The 11,475-nt window shown below is 44.2% G+C and overlaps 1 protein-coding gene and 1 long non-coding RNA gene across 2 annotated transcripts in view; both read right to left on the reverse strand.

The window, feature by feature from the left end:
• The window catches only part of LOC135368033 (endothelin-converting enzyme 2-like), a 70,331-nt gene extending 59,295 nt beyond the window's left edge, over positions 1-11,036 (reverse strand). The window contains exons 1-2 of the mRNA XM_064601114.1: positions 10,869-11,036; positions 8,882-8,974 (exon numbers count right to left, since the gene is read on the reverse strand). Coding sequence (XP_064457184.1) covers positions 8,882-8,974; positions 10,869-11,012 — 237 coding nt within the window. The 5' untranslated portion in view covers positions 11,013-11,036. The remainder of the gene's footprint in view (positions 1-8,881; positions 8,975-10,868) is intronic.
• Positions 3,677-4,862, reverse strand: LOC135368025 (uncharacterized). The gene is made up of 3 exons (XR_010414637.1): positions 4,798-4,862; positions 4,171-4,231; positions 3,677-3,762 (listed from the first exon to the last, which is right to left on the reverse strand). It is a non-coding gene; the product is annotated as an uncharacterized LOC135368025 (long non-coding RNA).
• Positions 11,037-11,475: the final 439 nt, after the last annotated feature.

Genomic DNA, 11,475 nt, shown 5'->3' on the forward strand with positions numbered 1-11,475 from the left:
GTCCTGGTGCACGCAACCTTCCAAGTTGAATACTTTAGCTTGATGGTGCGGCGCATATTCAGCCACACCGTCCGCCACTGCTGTGCCGTGCGGCGGTATGACTGACCCTGGTTGAGAGTGTCAGCCAAGGCTCGCCACTCAACCTCAAGGCCCCCACCTCCACGCGGATGCCCGGACATATCGTCCGCGGGATTCGCCAAGTGCCTGTTGGCTTCTGGGTATGAGATGAGCGCTTCCATGCGCTCCTGAGACACTTGCGGCCCACGGACACAGGGCCTCGTGGCCGCAGCTCCAGGTGATGCCCCTTCGCTCGCCATTAGTGGAAAGGAAAATGGAACGAAGGCACAAGTTCATTGTTGCCGACGTTGCAAACGCGCTGTCCGCCAGAGCATATAAACAGTCCTCCCGGAATTCGTTGTAAATGTGCCCCGCAATGCCCTGTTATAGCTCTGTTTTGCGCAGATAAGTGTACATTATTCGCGCTGACCCCCAGGTACAGAACACACTTAACATATATTTTGTGCTGGAGTGCTTAAAATCTGTGTCGCACCGAAAACGGAACAGGGGCTAAAAAAAAAAAACCGGAGTGCTGGACACAAATGGAGCCAACTGTACGTGTTTGCCAGTTGTTTTGTCTATCCAAAAATATTTTTATCGCCCCTTAATTTTCTAACTTTTTCATTATAAAAGCTGCGAAGTTGTTCCAATGAGAACATCTGATCTCTTCGGTCGCCTGATACCAAAGCTGTTTTCAGAACAAAAATCTGTTCGATAGACCGTCCGCAAAAATCGTGAAGGAACACCTATTTTTTCTCATTGCTTTGTTTTTTTGCTTGAATCTTTGTTCATTGCGCATCGTCGAAGACGCGTATTTCCTGCATTGTACTATATATATATATATATATGTTTACAATTTGACCGTGCACCCCCAGCAGAGTACAGCTGTTTCGTCCAACTTGGGACTCGTCAGCCCGGCGCAGGGAAGTGACACGGTCTTGGGTCGGCACTAACAGTGCGTCTCGGCGAGACGTCAATGTTCCACGGTGACGGCGCCTCCTGTGGAGGCCGCAGTGCGAGCTAGCAAGTACATATACAAAGGGTTTGTATATATATATACAACCTTTGTATATACATATATATATATATATATATATATATATATATATATATCTTGAAAATTGGGAGTTGGATCGGACGGCTACGTAATTATAGTTGAAATACATGGGAGACAGAAGACGAAAGTAGGGGAAGTAACAAAAAAGGGGTTTATTAAAACTTAAAAATCATAAAAGGATAGGGAGGATGATATATATATATATATATACAGGGTGTTCACGCTAAGTGTAAACAGATTTTTTAAAAATATATCAATCACTTTTTCCGAGATGAAATCAATTGCAATATAGCATATGCTGAAGGGCACTCCCTAGGGGGGCATTAAGAGACTCCTAAGGCAATGTCTTAATTAACTTTCAATAATTAACTTTTTAATTATAAAAGCTACGAAGTTGCTCCAATGAGAACATATGATCTCTTCGGTCACCAGGTACCAAAACCGTTTTCAGAACAAAAATCCGTTCGGTAGATCGTCCGCAAAAAAATCGTGAAAGAACGCCATTTTTTTCTTTTTTTGGTTTATTGCGCATCTTCAAAGAAGCGGCTTTCCTTTACCCCCAGTGTGAGAGAGTGAAAGAGCACAGTGCTGCCTCATGCGTCGAAGATTACCTTTAACTTGCGGAAACAAAACAAAAACCACTGATCTCTATCTATAAAGGCTGGATGGCGCATGAGAGAGGGGCTCGCAGGGGAGAGGCGTGCATTCGGGCTGCCATGTTGGAAGGCCCTAAAGCGCAGTGTGCGCCCATAGAAAACAATGGGAGGCAACGGAGATTGTGAGTATTTATAGCGCTGCAGGCGTTGATCGTTGCTTGTCATCACACAATTTTGTAAGGTGCCAGTATACTGATGTATCCTAACAGTGTTTCACATGTGTCCTGCCGTTCGATTCTTAATTACATTATGTTTTGCATTCCGAAACTAGACCGTCACAGCAGTGCAGCGCTGGGGATTGTACTACAGTACGTTTCCCAGCCAATATTTCAACAAGAAACGATGTGAGGTTAACAACCACCATGTACGTAATATCCCGTGCTGCGTTCTGGACAAATATTGTTCCATAAAGAACGGTCCGGGAAAGGATATACTCGCATGGCAGAAAGAGATCGTTCTGTAGAATCACAGCCGTTGTTTTAGCCGTGTATCGGTTTCATATGATGTATATCAAGCACCGCCGCAGGAAGTGTCTTTTAGTGAACGACTGCGGTGCTCTGCCTCGCAAATATGGACACACCGAAGCAGCCCAAATACGTTGTGAGCGTGATTTAATTGCTTCACGCAATTAGAACACGCTCGTTAGGACAGTTAATCAGGTAGTGATGTAAGCTTAATCAATTAAGTTACTTAAAAGTGGTAACACCTCCTTGAGACACAAGATTCACCTCTTTTTGAAGTACAGCCCTTCTATGTTTGTTTGTTTCTTCCTTCATTTGTTCTGATTATTTGCAGGCGCGGTTGTGCCAAACCGAATGTCCTTCTCGAGTACTCACATGCTTTTGCTGAATACAACTGCAGCGTGAGCAAAGCTGCTTAGGAACGGGGGCCTGCTATCCAGTGCTGACTTTGTCATGCTTGTTATGTGGAGCACGTTCGAAAAAATGCAGCTGCACATCTGAAACTCCAATGAGTATCATCGTCATCTAAAAGAGAGCGTCGTAGCACCGTTGTGAGACCAGACACGCTTTCTGAATATCTTCTATGGCACCTTCCGCAGTTTGTACAATTTTGTTCAGCATCGAAGTCTCTCATAGGAACCACTTTGCATTAACTGTGACTCCCATCTTACATTTTGATGTGCAAGGGCCTTCTTGCACTACACACGTATGATCTGCAACAGGATAATTGCAGCAGGACGATTTGGAGCTTGAAACAGTTGTGATTTTGTCATTTTGGCCCTCGTGTACCCCGTCTGTGAAACGTAAACAAAAAATATCTAACACGATATGCTTTTGTAAAGAAGGTCACTGATGGTGAGTAAAGAGAATATACAAGTTCAAGTTTATTCAACATTTTATATCATACATTATATTATTCAACATTTTATATCAAGTTTATTCAAGTTATTTCTTGCACTTATGCGTTTCAGGATACAATGAACGTGCAGGGAGGTCACAAAAGACTACATTTATTGTTTTATGACCTTGCTACAATGACAATATATATTTTAGGAATGACAATGGACAGGTACTCTCTCTAAATTTGTAGCACTCAATTTTAGGTTAGAATGAGCAATGAATAGCAACTTCCCTCCTGAATTTTGAATTTAATGTGATCAAATATGTGTTAATATTATAATATATATAAGAATATAATATGTGATAAATGAATGTGATCAACAGTAGATGTAAACAACACCAGTAGCCAGAGAAGTGCATTCTCAAGAAATAATTTTCTTCTTATAGCATATATGTGCATGCCTATTAACTGAAACAATTATCACGGTTCTCACGGTTTTAATTTCTGAGAGTGTACTGTAGAGACGGCTTAGATCTACAACAGTTAATACAAGGTATTATATACTGTGAATACATTCAAAAATTCCATGTGACACATACTTTCTGGAGGTGCTGCGGTAATCAAAGTTTGTGGGCATTACGCAGGTTCTGCACCCATTTCTTGAGTATGTCGAGGCAGCTGTGAAGTAACCTGCATTGATGATGATTATTCCAATTTTTATGGCGCATCGACAACTAAGGAAATAATACATCAGAACATTGGTTTGGGTGCAACCAGTTAAAAATGAATATGTTGTTTAATAAATGCATTGGACAAATGTTAAAACATCAGTTTAAAACATGGTTTACAATCCCTGTATCTTCTAATAATTAAAAAGATTAAAAACTATTCTAAAAAGAATATGGGGAACTCTTCTAAAAAGAATTATAATCTCTAATTATTATATTGCTGGGTGAACGAGCCTAAAGTGTAAGGTGTGTTTCTGATGTGAACATGTAAGAAAATATGCAAAACTGAGAGAGGCTAACCACAGTGCGTGCACTGAGGTTGTTCCTTCCTGTAAAGTCGAAACCAGTGGATGTGGAACGTGATACTTACCTGTACACCCAGCCGTATCACACTGCACAGATTATTCACTGGGCAGCCCTCATGACGAAACCTGTATTGAGAGACCACCTTTGCCTTAAAACTGCTACAAATAGCACGACACGCTACAAATATTACTATCGTAACGAGCTGACGATACAGCTCAGACACAAAGGCGTTATTCAAGTCGCGCCACACCACCGTTACGTAGGATTCTTTGTCACAAATCAAACCAAGGCACAAAACAATACCAATACATGAAAAAATGTGACAATCGTGGTCTTATTATGACGTAATACCGAACTTGTGCGCGAAGGTAATTCAAAGAAATGAATGTGGCACTTGCTTCCGCAGAGAACACCGTGTACCATGCTAGCAATGCATGCAAAAAAGCGCTCGAGTGTTCGCACATATATTGATGACAACACTACCTGTGTAGTGTAACATGTTCTTTCAAGCATATTATGCACTCAAACTGTATTTGCCGCCGGGTAAAATGCAAGTGTGCTCGATTGAACGTCGGAAGAGCGATCAAGCAACCTGCATCCAGTGCTCGTTTTGGGCAAAAAAACACTTCATAATGGTCAAATAAATGTACAGAATGGACGCCTATTTATTCCTTGATGAAGAGTGACTCACCTGTATAAATTTAGGCCCTGTAACCTTGCCAGTACGGTTGGTACGACCGTAATTGCAAGAAGTTGCCATGATCGCTTCGGCGACTGTTGTGGGCACCGTAAGATGGCGGCCGGTTTCTTCACGCTCGCGCTCCCTATCCGCGATCCAGCGTTTTACAATCGAGATCAGTGACAAAAACACAAATCTATCGGGTGACTCTATCGCGACTGCCCTTATCTTGGGCTGCATTTTCTGTTTTCTTTTAATCTTTTTCCAGGACTCAAGAGGCGATAGTGTGCTCTCTCATCCTCTCGTATTGGGGGCGAAGGAAAGATGCGTCTCTAGGGATGTGCAATGAATAAAATAAAGGAAAAATGGCGTTGCTTCACGAATTTTTTGCGGACGATCTATCGAACGGATTTTTGTTCTGAAAACGGCTTTGGTATCTGGTGACCGAAGAGATCAGATGTTCTCATTGGAGCAACTTCGTAGCTTTTATAATTAAAAAGTTCATTATTGAAAGTTAATTAAGACATTGCCTTAGGAGTCTGTTAATGCCCCCTAGGGAGTGCCCTTCAGCATATGCTATATTGCAATTGATTTCATCTCGGAAAAAGTGATTGATATATTTTTAAAAAATCTGTTCACACTTAGCGTGGACACCCTGCATATATATCTGTAACTCAAACATCGCCATGCCAGTACTGGACAGCTGTTTCGGCCTTCTTGGGCCTCATCAGCAGTCCGCAGGCAGGCAACGTTTGAGTGGATGGCGTCAGAAGGTCATGTAACACGTGATTCCTCCCGTCAGGGTGAGATAACTCGCTCACTGAAAGCCCAGTGCAAAGCCAGTGAAGTATAATAGGAAAAAAATAGCCGGAGCTCTTTGGCTGCACGCACATATAGCATATGTCTGTAACCCAAACATCGCCATGCCAGGACTGGACAGCTGTTTCGGCCTTCTTGGGCCTCATCAGCAGTACGCAGGCAGGCAACGTTTGAGTGGATGGCGTCAGAAGGTCACGTAACACGTGATTCCTCCCGTCAGGGTGAGATAACTCACTCACTGAAAGCCCAGTGCAAAGCCAGTGAAGTATAACAGGAAAAAAATAGCCGGAGACTGGCGGCACATCGCAGACAATAGTAGAAGTAGCTATCAATCCGCCATATATGACCGCTATTGCGGCAGCCTATCCTAAAGTGGCCCTCAAGGTGGGGGATCACGGTCAGCGGAAGACCATAGCCTGAATGAACAACCGATCGTTGCTCGAAGTGAAGCAGTGAGAGTGCGGGAGGGAGGGAGGAGGGGAACGGAGAGGATGTGCAGAGCTTTGTCAAACCCCATACTTTTGTGTGGTGTCTGAAGAAGGATGTATAGTTATTCTTGTGCCATCTTGGGAGGCGGCAATAGTCAATAGATAGGTTTTGGTTATGCAAGGCGTTTTGACGATGTCAACATTTTTTCAGACGGTTAATATACCTGGCATTTACACATCACCGTCTAGGATTCAAGCATATCCGCTCCGAGATCGAACGGTGTCGGCGCGCTGCGGAGAACAGAGAACTACCACAGTGTGGACGCGTCGTCTGCTTTTACACGCTTATTCCGCGTTCAGTGCAGTAGGTGGAGCATTGGGGAACCGTACAGTATCGTACCATCGCGGCACAATTGATCTTCCCGCGAATATACACAAGAATTACGGAAAAGAACCATCAACTCCGAACATCGGCCCATGTGCTCTCCACACTAGAATGGTGACAGTGACGCCTCCTATAGGTCCATCTCGCAGCGAATAGTAAATTCGAATTATCGTGACCAGAAAACAGTGTCGCATTGCTTTTACATTATTCCAACCACAATTATTCGTTAATGTTTTCAATATGGTTATCCCCACTGTGCTGTAAACTGATGTCTGCCCATTTCATCGAACGGCGTCCCATCAAAGCCATTTCATTGGACGGCTTACTCAATCTGTGATCATGTGGGTATTAAAAGACATGCATTTACGTTTCACGGTTCTTAGTACGCACGAAATTGGTTCCGGAAAACATTATCCTTGAAAATTTGGTCCCTGGTTGCGCGGGCAGAAGTAACGGTCCCGTGTGGTTTCGTGCGCCGAAAAATACAGGAGCACCACTGGACACAACTCATGATGCGGATCCTGGCCGATCAAGCGCTATTATTCGCCCTCCCGATTCGTTGAAATTGGGAGACGTCTTCCTCAATGAACATTGATGTTATTCAACAATAAAAGCTGCCATTGGACGACAAGCATGAAATAAGTTACATTCGCCGCACCTCTCATATTGTGTCGATTTTATCTGCTCTTTCTGTTCCTCTCTCTCATTTTGCGGAATACAGAAAATGCAGTAAGATAGGGAAGCGATTCTCCAAGTTTATGCTACCTTCTGCGTGTTTAATAATTAGCGCGAAAAGAGTGTCCCAGTGCACAAGTGTTGACGTTGAATATATTTGCTCAAACATTTCTGTCAGATAGGTTGTCTGTCGGACGTATTACAGAGTAGTGAGCAAAACGGCACGTTACCTTCAATTTCCAATCTTACCGATGAAATGAAAAGCATATGCTCACTATCCTGAGGCTCGGACTTCACCCTCGCTGTATGTGGTCTTCTACAGTTCCAGTCTCAACCAGGAGCTAATAGTTACCTATTGTTCGTGAGGCAAATACTTTGCAGTTGTTCTCTTATACTTTCTATGTCGATAAACTGTGTCTTCGGCAGAAGCGTAGTTGTAAGGGCAATAAAACAGTGAAAGAGTGGGTGTGCAGGTTTTATTATCCATAAACATCGACACAGAAAAGATGTAGGAGACGACCGTAAAACCCCTGTCCAACCAACAGTAGAGAAACACTAGCATCCAGCGAATGATATCACTAGCGAACTAGTGCAGCGAATATCGATTTTATGTCGCTCGTTGAATGGAGTGTAGATTTTATTTGATGAAAAGAAAAGGACGTCTTCCAATTTGAACAAACCAGGAAAGCGAATGATAACACTCGCTCAGTCGGCTGTGATGTTCCTTTTCTCTCTCTCTCTCTCTCTCTCCTTTCTCTGTCACATCACGAGCTATCTACAACAACGTCCATGTACTTTTGATCAAGCAGACGTTTACAGGACCATTTTTACGGGGAACAAATTTTCCGGGCACCATTGAAAAGATGTTCCCAGAAGAAATGTCCCCTGGAAGAAATGCCCTCGGAAATGTCCCCTAAGGAATATCCGCATTCTGTAGGCGGGGACTGGTTGACTCCGGACGTTGACTCTTTACAAGGACGGTGTGAATATTTGAGTTTTTGGAACATGGAAGTGATTAGTTAAATATTCTATTCCATTTTCTTATCAAATATGGATCTTAATGTGCGAATTCCGAATCGATTTAATGCTTCTACGAAATCGAATATATATAATCGAAGGTGCACGTGTAAGGTCGGCACAAGGAGGGCATCAAACGGAGTGTGCACTACATCAGCTATAAACTTATGCATACATACTCTACATGTTTATATTCCAACATATGCTGTATATGTATCTGGAACGGTTATTCAACGAGTCGCTTGATTCATTCGTATTGAATTGGGTGTAGGAAAAAATGGTCCCGGAAAATTGGTTCCGCAAAAAAAATTTCCCCGGTTGCGTGTGAGTAAAGAATTGTCCCACAGGCACCTGCGCGACCAAAGATACATGGGCGTAGTTGCTGTGGATAGCTGATGAAACACATCACTGCGTACGGAGCGTTCTCACTTGCTCTCCCGATATGTTGAAATTGGGAGGACGTTTTTTTTCGTATGTTAATGAAGAATGAATTCGACACGTCATTCAGTAGGCACAGAAAATGATATGGAGCTCTCTTGAAGCTTTCATTTCGAGTAAACGGTTACAGCAGAATAAATGGGATACGCCACGCCGAAACACACGCAATGTGGACTTACACAAACGCGAATAGGTACGGGCGAGCTGAAGCTTTCTCTCTTTCCGAGGTCTTTAACGCACTATATCGTAACCCATGGAGCATTTGTCCACCTCTGTATACAACATAATTGGGTCTGGTCTCCCAGAACAGATTAATGAATAGGGAAGTAATTACCGGAATGTTCGACGAAAGTGTGCCGACGTCAGAAGCTGCAACAGTAGCGTGGGCGTTGGTTTCCATGCTTAGTGTCATGGGCTTCTGGACTCTCTGCTGTGAACCATTGGAGTGAACATGCAGTAATTGCAGCTTCATGATAAACGCTAATGAGTCAGCAACACAGCAGTTACGAAAATGAGTGTTGTCGCACGTCATGACATACAACGAAATTGGTTTAGAAAATAAGAAGCGTCCCTGTTCTAATTATTAGTGGTGCTTGTTTTGAGGCTGCTCCTGAACAGTTCCTCGCCGGTTTGCTGGACCTTCCACCTTTCTTGGTTACACATTAGTTATTCCACACAATGCGAGGGAGACATATCCTTTGCACATTTCTCCCGAAACCAGAATCCCCACTGTTTACACGTGAACAGTTTCTGCACCTCCAACTGATGATGATACAAATGATACACGACCCCCCAAAAGAGTTTTCTACTACACCGATCGCTGCCCGAGGATAATTTGGAAGTTAAAAGCATCGAAAAAGCTCATCTGCTAGCCAAATACGTGTATATGGTGGAGGTAGTGAGAAATTGATAAATGAGATTACTATACAGTGTGCGTGCACATAAACCTAAGTGGCATTTCAACACGTAACTTGTTTTCTACCTACCCAACTGACAAACTTGCGGTGGCGCACGGCGGCGCACTTATGCGTTCAAACATAGCTGTCTCAGAAGAGTTGGTGCTGAGGGCACTACCGATGAGCATCTATATGCTGCTGAGCCTGTCAAATGGGAGGTCGCTCCAGTTTCTGCACCGATAGCTCCCCTAGCTGTACCTGAATACAACTCTCCTGAGACCGTCCCATGTTCCCCTGTTCTAATGCACGGAAGCCAATATTTTCGTTGCTGTGTTTATTCTTGTATACTGCGAACGGCTTCCACGAATTTTTTCGTTTCTCACGCATCAGCGCAATCGAGCGCCACCGGAACTTTGTCACACACCGTCCTGCGTCACACACCGTCCTGCGTCACACACCGAGCTACATGCACAAATGCCGCTGATATTTATCTCTACACCACCTGCAGGGTAACGTGAGGCAAAGTGAGACGAAAACGATTGTAGATCTTTGTATTTTTGTAAAAGAAAGAAAACTGCATATTTAACCCTGCTGGCCAAAACAAATCTTGATTCTTACTGACCATACAAAGTAGACGTTATTTTTCAAGAGATATAGAAAGACAGCTTTTGTAATTGTGTGCCTCAGGCTCAGGGACAATGTTACAACCATGGGAGAGCATGATATCAAATCGTACATCGAACTGATTGACGCCAATTAAACTTCGAACGTGTAGCAGGGCTCGAGGCGTCCGCTGGCGGGAGCGCACCGCAGGGTAGGGAAGACGTCAACGATATCGCTCCCATTTAGCAGTCCCATATCAGGAACGTGGGGATCGACAAACGAATTCGATCTTTCTTGCCCTGCCTCAGAAAACTAACTTCGTATTCCCTTGTGGCATTCCCTCCTGTCAGAAACTAGAGTCTATGCACAAGCCGTACTATATACCACTGCACTGCTGCAGTATGCCATGTGTGCTCCTATAACACCGTGCGCAATCACACATCTACTGAGGTGTGCATAACACGTGGCTGAGCGTGAGCAAACGGCACGCCATCTTTTGGTTCTAATTCCGAGAGATTCCGTTTTCACCTATAGGAACCATCACGCTTAAGATTCAAGTCGCTATCGTTCTATACCACAAAGGAATGTTATCAAAATATTGACTTTTCCGCGTTGAAATACGTCCGCCAATAGGACTTGCCTAGCTGACAACGCCCCACCATTTGTAGCATAAATTGATGAGGAGGTGGCAGTGCTTGACCGGACACAGTTTCAGGTTCGCTTTTCTAAGATTCCTGTATGATGCGGATATCGGCAATGTAACACTCTGCCCCATGCCTCGCTGTGCCTCACGGTTCCCTAGTTTTCGGAAGTACACAATACCTGCTCCAAGCAAGACTGCGAGGCCTGTGATGCCATGGTCATAATTGTCAGTTGAGCAGAAGAGAACAATCCAGTTCTCTTTAGCTTGAGTGCGGAAAATCGTAGGATAAGACAGACCTGTTCCGGTGACAGACAAACGTACATATCAGAAACTGTTCGGGTCTCGTTCTTCTCTTCTTCTGTTCTTCGCTTCTTCCTCTGATGTCGTTCCGCGAATTCAGCCGTAAGATAGCTCGGCTTCCTCTCCGCTTTGGTACTGGCACTGATCAGGAAGCGCACCTATGGCACTTCGCCATTGGGCGACCTCCTCCCTTGACTTGGTTGTGGATTTTGCGTGGCTGAACAGCTGGTGTGGTAGCGCTGCGTATCGGTGCTGGAAAGTCACCCAGGGGAATCGGCTATCTTCCTCTGAGTGCTTTCTCTGGGTGTCCCTCAGGCGCTGCAAGGCAACACACTTTCCTACGATGCCGGAACACCACGCATGCCCCCCCACCCCCATCATGCCGCCATATCAGTCAGGAAAACGAAAGAATCCGACAATAACACTGCCAGTACCAGTATGGGATTTACTCGAGACAACGTGGTCATTTTACAAACAATATCTCTG

The sequence above is a fragment of the Ornithodoros turicata genome, chromosome 1, assembly GCF_037126465.1.
Source record: "Ornithodoros turicata isolate Travis chromosome 1, ASM3712646v1, whole genome shotgun sequence".
Taxonomy (NCBI): Eukaryota; Metazoa; Arthropoda; class Arachnida; order Ixodida; family Argasidae; genus Ornithodoros; species Ornithodoros turicata.